General features: G+C 40.3%; 1 protein-coding gene across 2 annotated transcripts; it reads left to right on the forward strand.

Moving 5' to 3' along the window:
- Positions 1-396: 396 nt before the first annotated feature.
- On the forward strand, positions 397-7,547 carry LOC309846452 (centlein-like; the record flags this gene model as incomplete). Of its 2 annotated transcripts, none has more annotated exons than XM_082695366.1 (2): positions 397-835; positions 7,455-7,547. In XM_082695366.1, exons 1-2 carry the CDS (start codon positions 476-478, stop codon positions 7,545-7,547), a joined length of 453 nt encoding a protein of 150 aa, XP_082551492.1. In that variant the 5' UTR covers positions 397-475. The 2 variants fall into 2 exon arrangements, with proteins under 2 accessions (XP_082551492.1, XP_082551493.1); XM_082695367.1 differs by lacking the exon at positions 7,455-7,547 and adding an exon at positions 4,356-4,413.
- Between the last annotated feature and the right edge of the window lie 4,292 nt (positions 7,548-11,839).

The following is an 11,839-nucleotide window of genomic DNA, read 5'->3' on the forward strand; positions in this document are numbered from 1 at the left end:
AGCGCTGGGGAGATTAGCCGTGTAACTAACACTCCAGGGCGGTCAATGAAACGTGACAAACGAGTTGGCAGGGGCCTTGGAGGCGGAGGAATTCACAGTTAAGGATCATTTGGGGCTAGGGGCTTGTCAAGGAAGACTTTAAGAGGTGGGAGTTAAGTTAGGCGCTAAATAGTGGGTAGGGTTTTAGGCGGGCGGGAAGGCGTGGCGTTGGGAACCGAAGACTCCCGCAGCGCTTGTCCCGCTGGCGCGCGCAAGGGACAAGCCTAACCCCTTGGGCCACGGCGCGTGCGCAGTCTAGCGCTGGCGCCGGGCGCGCGTCCCGCGGAAAGCCCGCCAGGATCCAAAAACGCGAGACCCCGCGGTCCAAGGCGGGAAAAGGCTCGCGCATGCGCGTCCCGGAGCTTCGGGCTCGCCGGGATGGGGAAGGGGAGGTGGAGTTTCCAACAGGGAACTTGACCCGTTAGCAGCCGCGGCTATGGCGGCGCGCTCGTCGACCTCGCCGCTCCCTCCGCCCTCAGGGCGACAGTTGGGCCCCTGGTCCCCACGTGTTGGGCGGGGAACTGTGGTACACGCAGTGCGCAGCGAGGCCTCGGGGCTTGCGAGCGCAGTGCGGGAAGGCGTCGTGGACAAAAATGATATATGCTGGCGGGGCGAAGAAGGGTCAGGGGGCCGGCGAGGGCCAGGGGGGGCGGCTCCGGCTCAGGCTCCCCTCCTCAGCTCGCCCAAGGGGTCCAAGCGGCTAGAGGGCATCTCGGTAGAGGAGGCGATGGTGACCCGGACGCAGCTGCTGGAGGAAGAGCTGAGCAGCCTAAAGGAGGAGCTGGCCCTGTGTCAGGTATCGAGGTGGCCGCCGGCCTTTCCCCTACACAGCGGGGCCGGGGCCGGGCCGGTGGGTAGGCGCGCCCCTCTCCCTCTGCCTCAGGCGGCGTCGCTGCGCGGGTTCGGGACCCACCCATCTCCGCCTCGCGGCGCTCCCTCTTGGCTTCCACACGCAGCCCGGCCCGCTGCTTGGTGCTGGGGGGACGCGGCAGTGCCCGGATCCCTGACCTGGGGCTCCCACCCCTCTCCGGACAGGCTGGGCAGGGTTCGCCTCGGCGCCCTGGGTTTGGTTTTCTTCACTTGGATGCCACCAAAACGTGCAGTCGCACCGCCCCCCCTCCCCAAAAGCCCAAGTTCCCGGTCGTGACGGTTAAGTGATACTTGGAGAGGAGTTGAGTGAGTCCACGAGTTGATAGGTTGAACAGGAAAGTTGAAACACGTCTATTAAAATGAAATCCACCGATGAAGGAACCTGTTTTTAATTTGCAAACCCACACTTGTTCTTAAGTCAACCTAAGTTAAACTTAAGTGGTAAACACAAATCAATAGTTTTTAGGGTGTCTTAGGCCGGGAACTTTCATACATAATAGACGATGCTTGATGTTTATTAATCAGCTATACGAATTCTATAGTCCTTGAGACAGAAAATTCATTTTCATGTCATCGTGCCAGTGAAAATCATTTAGTAAATCAATTATGTTAATTTACTTGCCTGTTCTATGTAGGGTTATTAAAGATGGCTTGGCTGCATTCATGTTCAAAGAGATTAGATTTCATTTGAGTTTTGCATCCTTACCACCATCTCTTCTCTGATTTTACCAGAACCTTTAGACAGCGTTGGGCGATATAAATGTTGGGGATTCACTCAACAATAAATCGTTCGATCACTTTGTCTTCAAGATAGAACCGATTAGGAATTGCTAACAACCAGGGTAACTTTATGAACAGTATCATCAGTTAGGTTAGTAAAAATTCTTGAAATTCATTCTCTCTCATAGTTTGTTCTATTGGATTATTTTGCCCCTTTTGTAGGTCCTTGCTGATTGAGTCAAGGCTGTAAAAACAGGACAGTTTTGTTCAAATTGAATATGCATTTGCTTAAACAGGCTGGGGAAATATATGTGACTGCTTTTTCATTTTCCCATTTTCTGTTCTTCACTGGATAAGGAGCGAAGGAACAAATAAGAGACACCAGTGAACTAAAGCATTTTTGTCCTCTGCACACCTCACCCTTGGATAAAGATGTTAACCCATGATAAGGGTTTTGTAACTTGGACAAGTCCTAATCTCAGATGCTATTTGCCCATATCTTCTTTACTCTCCCTTTTCCCTTTATATATCCTAGTTATAGCTGTCTAAGGAGCTGAGATACTTTTTACAACTGACTTGATTAAGGAAATCATTCTGTTGGAAACAGCCCACTGACCCCCTCCCCCAAATCCATTCCCTAGTCTTTAAAAATGTAGTTTCACATATGGCTCTTGTGACCTTGGAAATATATGGACTAGGAAGATGATTAGATTGCTCTAGGCAGATGTAAGAATAGAGATGGTCATAATTGGGCTAGGATCATGGTTCTTGAGATTTTTGTAGTATTGACACTGTCAGATAACCACAGGCATTCCAGTAATGTGAGATGAGATTGGCAGTATCCCATTCAAAACTGTGGTCAAACCACACTCCTGCTCTTGGGTAAACTTGGGAGAAATAACAATTGAACCCCCAATTGTTTTATTAAAAAAAATTTACATAAACATTCACTTTTAGACCTTTTTATTTTGTTCTACTTACTTTCTCAGCTAGAAATCACATACCCCAAAATGTAGGATTAACCCCGTTTTTCAAACCTTTCAAAAATTGCAACTCAACATAAATTCATTTTTCATCTTAACCTAGTATGTATACACACATACATATACCTAGAATTTCAGGAACAATGTTTACTCTGTTTGTCATGGACTTTGATTTTTCTTCAAAATTCTATTTTTTTTTTAAAGATTTTATTTATTTATTTGACAGAGAGAGATCACAGTAGGAGAGAGGAAGGGAAGAGATCACAGAGAGAGGAAGGGAAGCAGGCCCCCTGCTGAGCAGAGAGCCCGATGTGGGACTAGATCCCAGGACCCTGAGATCATGACCTGAGCCGAAGGCAGCGGCTTAACCCACTGAGCCACCCAGGCGCCCCCAAAATTCTATTTTTTAAGAGAATACCGCTCAGATCTACCAAATTAATTCGACACAGAAATGGATCAAATGTACATTTTGGGGAAAAATATTTCTGCAAATTAATCTAGTCATAAGTAGTAGCTTCATACAGGTTAGTTGGGTTTTTTCCCATGTTTAGCTTACAGAATTCAATTATATGTACTTGGTGGAGAACAAGATTTGAGTGGGTCCATATACCATTCCACCCCATTGAAGTTACTCAGAATAAGCATATAAAAGAAAACAATATCAGTTCCAAGTATTTATCATCCAACTTTATGTGAGTGTAAAATTGAAGTTTTTTTTTTTTTTAATGGCTCCATACTAGCAAGCAACATGCACATAATGCTTAGCTGAAGAAAACATCATTAACTTCAGTGTGGGGAGAAAAGCTGTCTGAATTGGACCTACTGAGGATAAGAAATTGGCTTCCTAATATAGCTTGTCCTTCAAGTGTGCTTCAAAGGACAATTTAAAGTTTGTGACATTTATGCCTTATTCATTGATTTAGAACCCAACTTCACCATACTCTTAATTTTGATTATGAATTTCAAGAATGTGTTCTATTTGCAGTTTAGGATATTGTAAGTATGTGTATGGGCACATTTATTACCACCTATAGAATACCAGAAGATAAGAAGTAATGTTACATATGTGTTATATATAGACATATATATACATACACATATATTTGTGTGTAATGTATGTATGTATATCTCAAAGCTTATTTTCTTTTTCAGTTGCAGCCAAAAATATTCACTAAACCTGTGAGCCAGTTTCAGGTTCAAACTTATTTAGGGCATTTAAATGAAATATATGTTGATACCTGGCTGGATAAGCCGGTAGAGCATGCAGCTCCTGATTTCCAGGTTGTGTTCAAGCCCTGCACTGGATGTAGAGTTCACTTAAAAAATGAAATTAAGGGGCGCCTGGGTGGCTCAGTGGGTTAAAGCCTCTGCCTTCGGCTCAGGTCATGATCCCAGGGTCCTGGGATCGAGCCCCACATCGGGCTCTCTGCTCCTCGGGGAGCCTGCTTCCTCCTCTCTCTCACTCTCTGCCTGCCTCTCTGCCTACTTGTGATCTCTGTCTGTCAAATAAATAAATAAAATCTTTAAAAAAAAAATGAAATTAAAAAAATATATATATGTTTATTACTCCAACTTTAGTGATGAAACTAAGTTTAATGAAGCATGTGATATTGGAATTAAGATTATATGACTAGTTATATTTTTTGTTAAGATATTTAGGTATGTTGAAAACTTATCCATTTCATAAAGAAGAACAATTTGAAAACCCATTTTTTTAAAAGATTTTATTTATTTATTTGACAGAGAGATCACAAGTAGGCAGAGAGGCAGACAGAGAGAGAGAGTGGGAAGCAGCCTCCCCACTGAGCAGAGAGCTGGATGTGGGGCTCAATTCTAGGACCCCGAGATCATGACCTGAGCCAAAGGCAGAGGCCTAACCCACTGAGCCACCTAGGTGCCCCTTGAAAACCTATTATATAATTAAAATCCTCACCATTGTTAGTAGTTGTGTTTTGGTATGTGAATCTTTTTGTGTAATTACTTTTTATAATAATAATTTTTGAGAGGCTACTTTGTGCTATGCTTTGTAATTAAACTCATTCCATTGTTTTCCCTGTGTTCTGGTAGGCAAATTATTTATTTAATGAGGGACATAGTTTTTCATATGTTTGTTGAATTCATTCTTCCAGTAGAGATAAAACGAGGGTCTGTTATGTTGCCAGTCATTAAACTAGGTGCGGGGGGAAAAGTATGTACCCAGTGAAAAAGATAATTTTGGGTGTCTGTGTCTGCCAAGTTGATACTTATTTCCCTACCAGCTAATAAGTGAAAGCCAAGGTGATTCCATTACTAAGATAATATAGATTCAAATCTCTGAGTATTTGGTCAACTCTTTTGTAGGCTGAGTTTACTATACTTTGTGATGTAGAGATTTTTTTCAGTTTTCTTGCTGTAACTCTTTCACTGTGCTAGAGCTAAGCCCTTTGTCATTAAGTCATATTTAAGTGGAAGTAATTCATTTTATAAATTATGAAATTTTTACTCTTTTACATTTTTACTTAATGCTAACCTTTCTTAGTATTTTAGGTAGAAAAGTTGAGGTGAAAATACATGTAAATATTTGCTATTTTGTTTTGAAGTGAGCTGTAAGATAAATTTATAAATATTACTGATTTCCAGGGATTTTGTAATTTCCTCATCATGCCTTTTAAAAATAAGAGCTATTAGAGCACATTATGTTGCATGGTTTATTCTCTTACCTTCCCTACCTTCCAGGCAGGTTATGACATGTGATTTATATACTGACATTTCTTGTTTTTAACTTGAATCATTTTAATACCCAAATTCTAAATTCTTGTTTCTAAAAGGATAAAGTAAAGCATGATATATAGGAATGTTTAGATAAGGTAGTACTCTCTAGTACTCGGGCTGTCAAAAGTCTTCTGAAAACAAGTAAGTAAGCAGTCAAACAAAGTAGATCAAAGATTTGAGCATTAAAAAATGAAAACATAAAAATTTTAGAAGGAAGTGAATGTAGTAAGTATATTTGTAATCTCTGAGTAGAGAAGGCCAATCAGAAAAACTGATAATAAAATCCATAAGCCAGAATAGAAAAGATGGATAAATATGAATATATAAAAGTAATAATTATCCTTTTGCAAAAGCACTCCATCATAAATAAAGTTAAATAAGCAACAACATACTGGAAAACAATATTTGTAACCCATTTTGTGGACATGAGTCTAATTTTAAGATTCCCAGCAGTAACTTTTATATTTCATTTGCAGAACTTGGTCACATCCCATAGGTAAGAGGGGCCAGGGTTTTACTTGGGCAGCAAAGAGCCAAATGGTTTATGTTACCAATAGGAAGGAGAGAATGGATGATGGACACAGATCCAAATAGAAATATCTGTCGCACAAGTAAACCAGCCAAATAAAATAATATGAAATGTGCTGTGAAAAAAAAAAATTAAATAGAGTAAAGGGTTATCAGAGACTTAGGAGTTTGGGTGGCTGTAAATATAGTAGTCAGAGAATTTTCTTTTGAGGTGACATTTAAGCAAAGACCTGAATGAAGTGAGGAAATAATCTACATGAAAATCTGGTGCATGGCACATGTGCAGAGGCCCTGGCACAAGTGGAACAAGAAAACCAGTGTGTATAATAAATGGAGAGAGTGATAGATGAGTTTGCAGAGGTGTGTATGGGTCAGATAATGTTGGGTTTTGTAGCCTTGTTATAGAATTTGGATTATTTTCTTAATCTGATGGGAATCCATTGGAGGATTTTGAGCTAAGGAGGCCAGGGGACCACCATGGATGGGTAGGCGAGAGATGGGGTTGATTTGGACTAGGAGGATGGTGGTGGAGGTGGTGAGAAATGGTTAGAACGGGACATATGTTGTAGGTAAAAACAATAGGATATACTGACTAGATATGAAATATGAGGAAAAGAGAACAGAATTGACTTGTAAGTGTTAGGCCTTTGAGCAAACAACTTAGATGATGGCATCATTTTCTGAGCTGAAGAGTAGTAAGTTTGTAAAAAGTAGGAAATCAATAATTTTTTTGTTTAAGTTAAATTTGAGATATCTACTAGGTATTCAGATGGAATTATCGAGTTGGAGATTGATGTCTGCACCTAGGGGTGGAGAAAACAGCTAAGGATGGAAATGTTTTAAGTCCTCAGTATGTAGTTAATACATAAAACCATGGAATTGAATGAGGTCACCTAGAGCAATGGTTCTCAACCTTGAGTGCACAAAATCACCTGAGGAACTTTTAAAAAAAATACTGGTGCTTGAAACTTACCTGAAACCAATTAAGTCAGAATCTCTAGATCATCACTGTTTTTAAAAACTTCTTTTAAAAACTTCTCCCAAAGTGACTCATAACTCAGTCACAATTGTCGTAACAACTGGCCTAGGCATTACGACTAAAACTGCCCATTGTTTATGGGATTCAGCTACATAGAGGACCTTGAAAAAGGAATTTAACATCATAGCGGGGAGGGACATCTGACTGGAGAAAGTAATAGAGTGAATGGAAGTGAGGAAGTGGAGACCATTATTATAGGTAACTCCTCTAAGGAATTTTGCTGAAAAGGGGGGCTGCAAAATGGAGCAGTAAATAGAGAGCAATTCTCTTTTAAAGCAAATTTTGTCATGTTATTCAGCATTCCAACCTTTACAACCCTGAAGTGTCGCTGGTAGAAATAGTAAACATGAATGTGAAGTGCCAGAATGTGGAGTGCTAAGAACTTCTTAAAATAAAGCTTTCCTGTCCTGTATAGTAATAGAACTAGGGATCAAGTAATTTCTTTCATTGTTTTCATTTAATGTAGTGTCTTCTCTGATTTAACTACAAAGTAGTGCATTAAAAATGTCTTTTGTTTCTTTAAGGCTGATAAAGAATTTGTATGGTCTTTGTGGAAACGTCTCCAGGTAACAAACCCAGATCTCTCACAAGCAGTCAGTTTGATTGTAGAAAGGTGAGCTCTCAAGTTACTTTTCTATGAGTATTTGGTTTGTTGAATTTGTTTTGCTTTATTATTAAAATTAAAACTTGGCATTAAGTCCCTAAAGAGATTTGACTTCCAAATGAATGTGGAGCATGATATTATAATTATTGGACTTATTTCAAGGGGTGCCGAGTCACCAGATACAAATAGGCCATGTCTCCTGCTTGTATTCTGATGTATTTGGGAAGTTGGCAGGTAAGAGATAATGCTATGACTTGGACACTGTGTGCGTCTAATGTGTCTGTGTATATGTGTGTGTTGAGCTCTTACAGCTCAACTTTAAAAATTGGAGAAGTACCTGTTATTTGGCTTTTTACTCTGAAACCACCTCTATTCACAGCTTTCTAGACATGGCTCACTTTTCCCTGAGGTAACTGCAATGTGTACTTTAAAGTCTGAGATGACATTGTCAGAATAGAGTAAATGTTCTGAAATAGACAGAGGGATTTCACTTAGTAGTCTGTATTACACTGTAGGGGATGCCCATTCATTTAACTATAGATTATTGGTCCTCTCCTTGGTCATTAGAAACAGCGGAATGATGCTGGGTACTCTTTATCAAACATTTGGTATATAGTAGTTCCATGAAGCTTAGCCTAACAATTAAAACACTTGGTTTCTTATTAAATGGTTTCCAGTACATTGCCTAAGTGAGAAGCTAAGCACATGGATGCCTTTTTCCTTTTCTTTATTGAATCATGATTATATAATCTGAATATCATTTTTTTAACACTTTATTTATTTATTTGACAGACAGAGATCACAAGTAGACAGAGAAGCAGGCAGAGAGAGAAGAGGAAGGAGGCTCCCTGCTGAGCAGAGAGCCCGATGAGGGGCTTGATCCCAGTACCCTGGGATCATGACCTAAGCCAAAGGCAGAGGCTTTAACCCACTGAGCCACCCCAGCACCCCTGAAATTATTTTTTTTCTAAGATTTTATTTTTACATGATCTCTACACCCAAATTGCCGCCAATACCTCAAACCCCAAGATCATGAATCACATGCTCTACCGACTGAGGCAGCCAGGTGCCCCTGAAATGTTAAAAAAAACAATAAACACAAATATCCTGGTAAATGGCCAAAGGAGACATTGCGACAAAAGAGTCAGAATGGTTCATAAATATATAGGGGAAGGTTTCTCTCATTAATAGCCAAAACAATACAAATTATAGCAATGAGATACATTTTCTTATTAAATTGGGGAAAAAATAGGAAAGCGAAATACTAATGTGATAAATGCTGGTAAAACTGTTATTTTCCGACATTGTTATGGGCAATGACAACTGGGATAATCCACATAGAAAGTGTCTGGTTTGTACCCTTTGATACACTAATCCTGTTTTTAGGGACCCCGTCTAATGACATAATCCAAAATACATTCAAAGCTGTAGATACAAAGGAGTTTGTGTGGGAATCTGGAAGCAACCTGAACGTCTAAAATATAGGGGAACAGAGGGTTACTAACTGTACCCCACAGGAAACGTTATGTAGCCATCAATACTGGCTGTGAACATGATAGAATGTTAAATGAAAAAAAAAGCCATCTCTAAAACTGGACCACGGAAAGCAGGAGACCAGATAGGATCCTACACCACACCCCGTCCCAGAAAGAACTTGCGTGATGCACGACTCCTTCAGGCCCCATCGTAATACCTGAGAAGGTTCCCTTTACAGAAAGACTTTTTTTCTTTGCTCACTGGTGAAGGAGGGCAACTTAGACTTTATGCTCAAGGAAATGGTATTTTATCATGAATTGCGTCTGGCTCTGGAGTTCTTGGAAAGTGCCGGTCCATTCTTGAGCTCATTGGCCACCAGTAGTCTTTTGCTGGGCAGGACAGTCACCATCTAGTCACAGCTCACGAGATTTGCCTGAGCTCACGAAGCCATAAATGGTTATGGTCTCCGCTTAGAACTACGGGGTTGGTCCTTCATTTATGATCCCATCTTGTCTCTTGGCCTGAGGATAATTCTCAAGGTTGGGATATCATTACACAATTTATTTGTAACTTTCCAGATTTCTGCCATTACAAACATGGTATCACATTGGCTTCTGTCTTCTGTGTTTATTTTACTGGAGCCATTTAAGAGTATAGACTGATGACTCCAGAACCCCTAAATCCTTTGATGTTTTTCAAAAAGAAAAGGACTGTCTCTTAGGTGAACACGTACACCTTCCAGAAGCAGGACAATGGTGTCGCCCAGAACAATGCTGTTATCGGAGAGAGGACTTTACAGGGTTGTTGTGTGTCTCCTACCAGTGTTCCCAGTGGCAAAGGGACACCCTTGGCTTGTGTCTGACTTGGTTGTCCAGTCTCTCTCTTGTCCGGCAGTATGCAACATTCTTTTTCCTTGGTGTTTCAGGACACTGACGTTTTTGAAAGGCGCAGGCCTGTGGTTTTGCAGAAGGTCCCTCTGCTGGGTTCTCTCATGCTTCCCCACAGAGCAGAGAGCTTAACATGGAACTCCTTGATACCAGGACCCTGAGGGTCATGACCAGAGCCAAAGGCAAACACTTAACTGACTGAGCCACCCAGTGCCCTGGAATTTTTGATAGTGCTTATAAAAATTATGTTTACACTATACTGTAGTCTGTTAGTGTACAGTAGCATTATGTCTAGAAAAACAACGTATATACCTTAATTTAAAAATACTATATTGGTCCCCCCCCCCAAAAAAAAACTTTAATGCTAAAAAAATGTTAAACATCATCTGAGCTTCCAATAAGTTGTAATCTTTTTCTGGTGGAGGGTGTTACTTTGATGTTGATGGCTGCTGAGTGATCAGGTTGGTATTTACTAACAGTTGGGGTGGCTGTTACAGTTTCTTAAAGTAAGACAACAATGAAGTTTGCCACATCAGCTTACTCTTCCTTTCCTGAAAGATTTCTCTATAGCATGCAATGCTGTTTGATACCATTTTATCCACAGGAGAATTTCTTTCAAAATTGGAGTCAGTTCTTTCAAACTGAAAGATTCATAAATCCTTTGTTGTCATTTCAACAATCTTATGGCATCTTCACCAGGAATCCTCTCAAGAAACCACATTCTTTGTTCATCCGTAAGCAGCAACTCATAATCTGTTAATTGCAGCAGTTCAGTCACATCTTCAGACTCGACTTCTAATTCTAGTTGTCTTGCAGTTTCCACCATACCTGCAATTACTTCTTCCACCAAAGTCTTAAATCCTTCAAAATCATCCATGAGGGTTGGAATCAACTTTGTCCAAACTCTTGGTAATGTTGGTATTCTGACCTCTTTCCATGAATCATGACTGTTCTTCATGGGATCTAGAATGGTGAATTCTTTCCAGAAACTTTTCAATTGACATTGCCTAGAGCCATCAGAAAAATCATGATCTATGGCAGCTCTAGCCTTATGAAATCTATTTCTTCAATTATAAGACTTGAGAGTTAAAATCACTCCTTGATCCATGGGTTTCAAAATGTATGTTGTGTTAATAGGCATTAAAACATTGTCCATCAGAGCTCTTAGGTGACCAGGTAGATTGTCAGTGAGCAGTAACATTTTGAAAGGAATCTTCTTTTTTTTTTTTTTTTGAGCAGTTGTTTTCAACATGGCTTTAAAATATTCAGTAAAGCATGTTGTAAATGGATGTACTGTTATCCAGACTTTGTTGTTCCATTTATTGAGGACAGGAGAAGTAGATTTAGTGTAATTCTTAATGGCTCTATGTTTTTAAGAAATGGTAAATGAGCATTGGTTTCAACTTAAAGTCACCAGATGTGTTAGCCCCAAAGTAGAGTCAGCCTGTCCTTTGAAGTTTTGAAGCTAGGCATTGACTTCTCTCTAGCTGTGGAAGTTCTAGATTGCATCTTCTTCCAATAGAAGGCTGTTTCATCTATATTGAAGATCTGTCATTTAGTATAGCCACCTTTATTAATTCTCTTAGCTAGATCTTCTGGATAACTTGGTATAGCTTGTCCATTAGCACCTGCTGCTTCGCCTTGCACTTTCAGGTCACGGCGATGATTTCTTTCCTTCAATATCATGAACCAGCCTCTGCCAGCTTCAGATTTTTCTTTGGTAGCTTCTTTACTTCTCTCAGCTTCACAGAATTGAAGAGAGTTAGGGTCTTGCTCTGGATTAGGCTTTGGCTTAAGGGAATGTTGTAGCTGGTTTAATCTTCTGTCCAGACCCATTAAAACTTTCTCCATATCAGCAGGAAGGCTGTTTAGCTTTCTTATCATTCATGTGTTCACTGGAGTAGAAACTTTAATTCCCTCAAGAACTTCTCCTTTGCATTTA

This window comes from Mustela nivalis (genome assembly GCF_964662115.1).
Source record: "Mustela nivalis genome assembly, chromosome: 13".
Classification (NCBI taxonomy): domain Eukaryota; kingdom Metazoa; phylum Chordata; class Mammalia; order Carnivora; family Mustelidae; genus Mustela; species Mustela nivalis.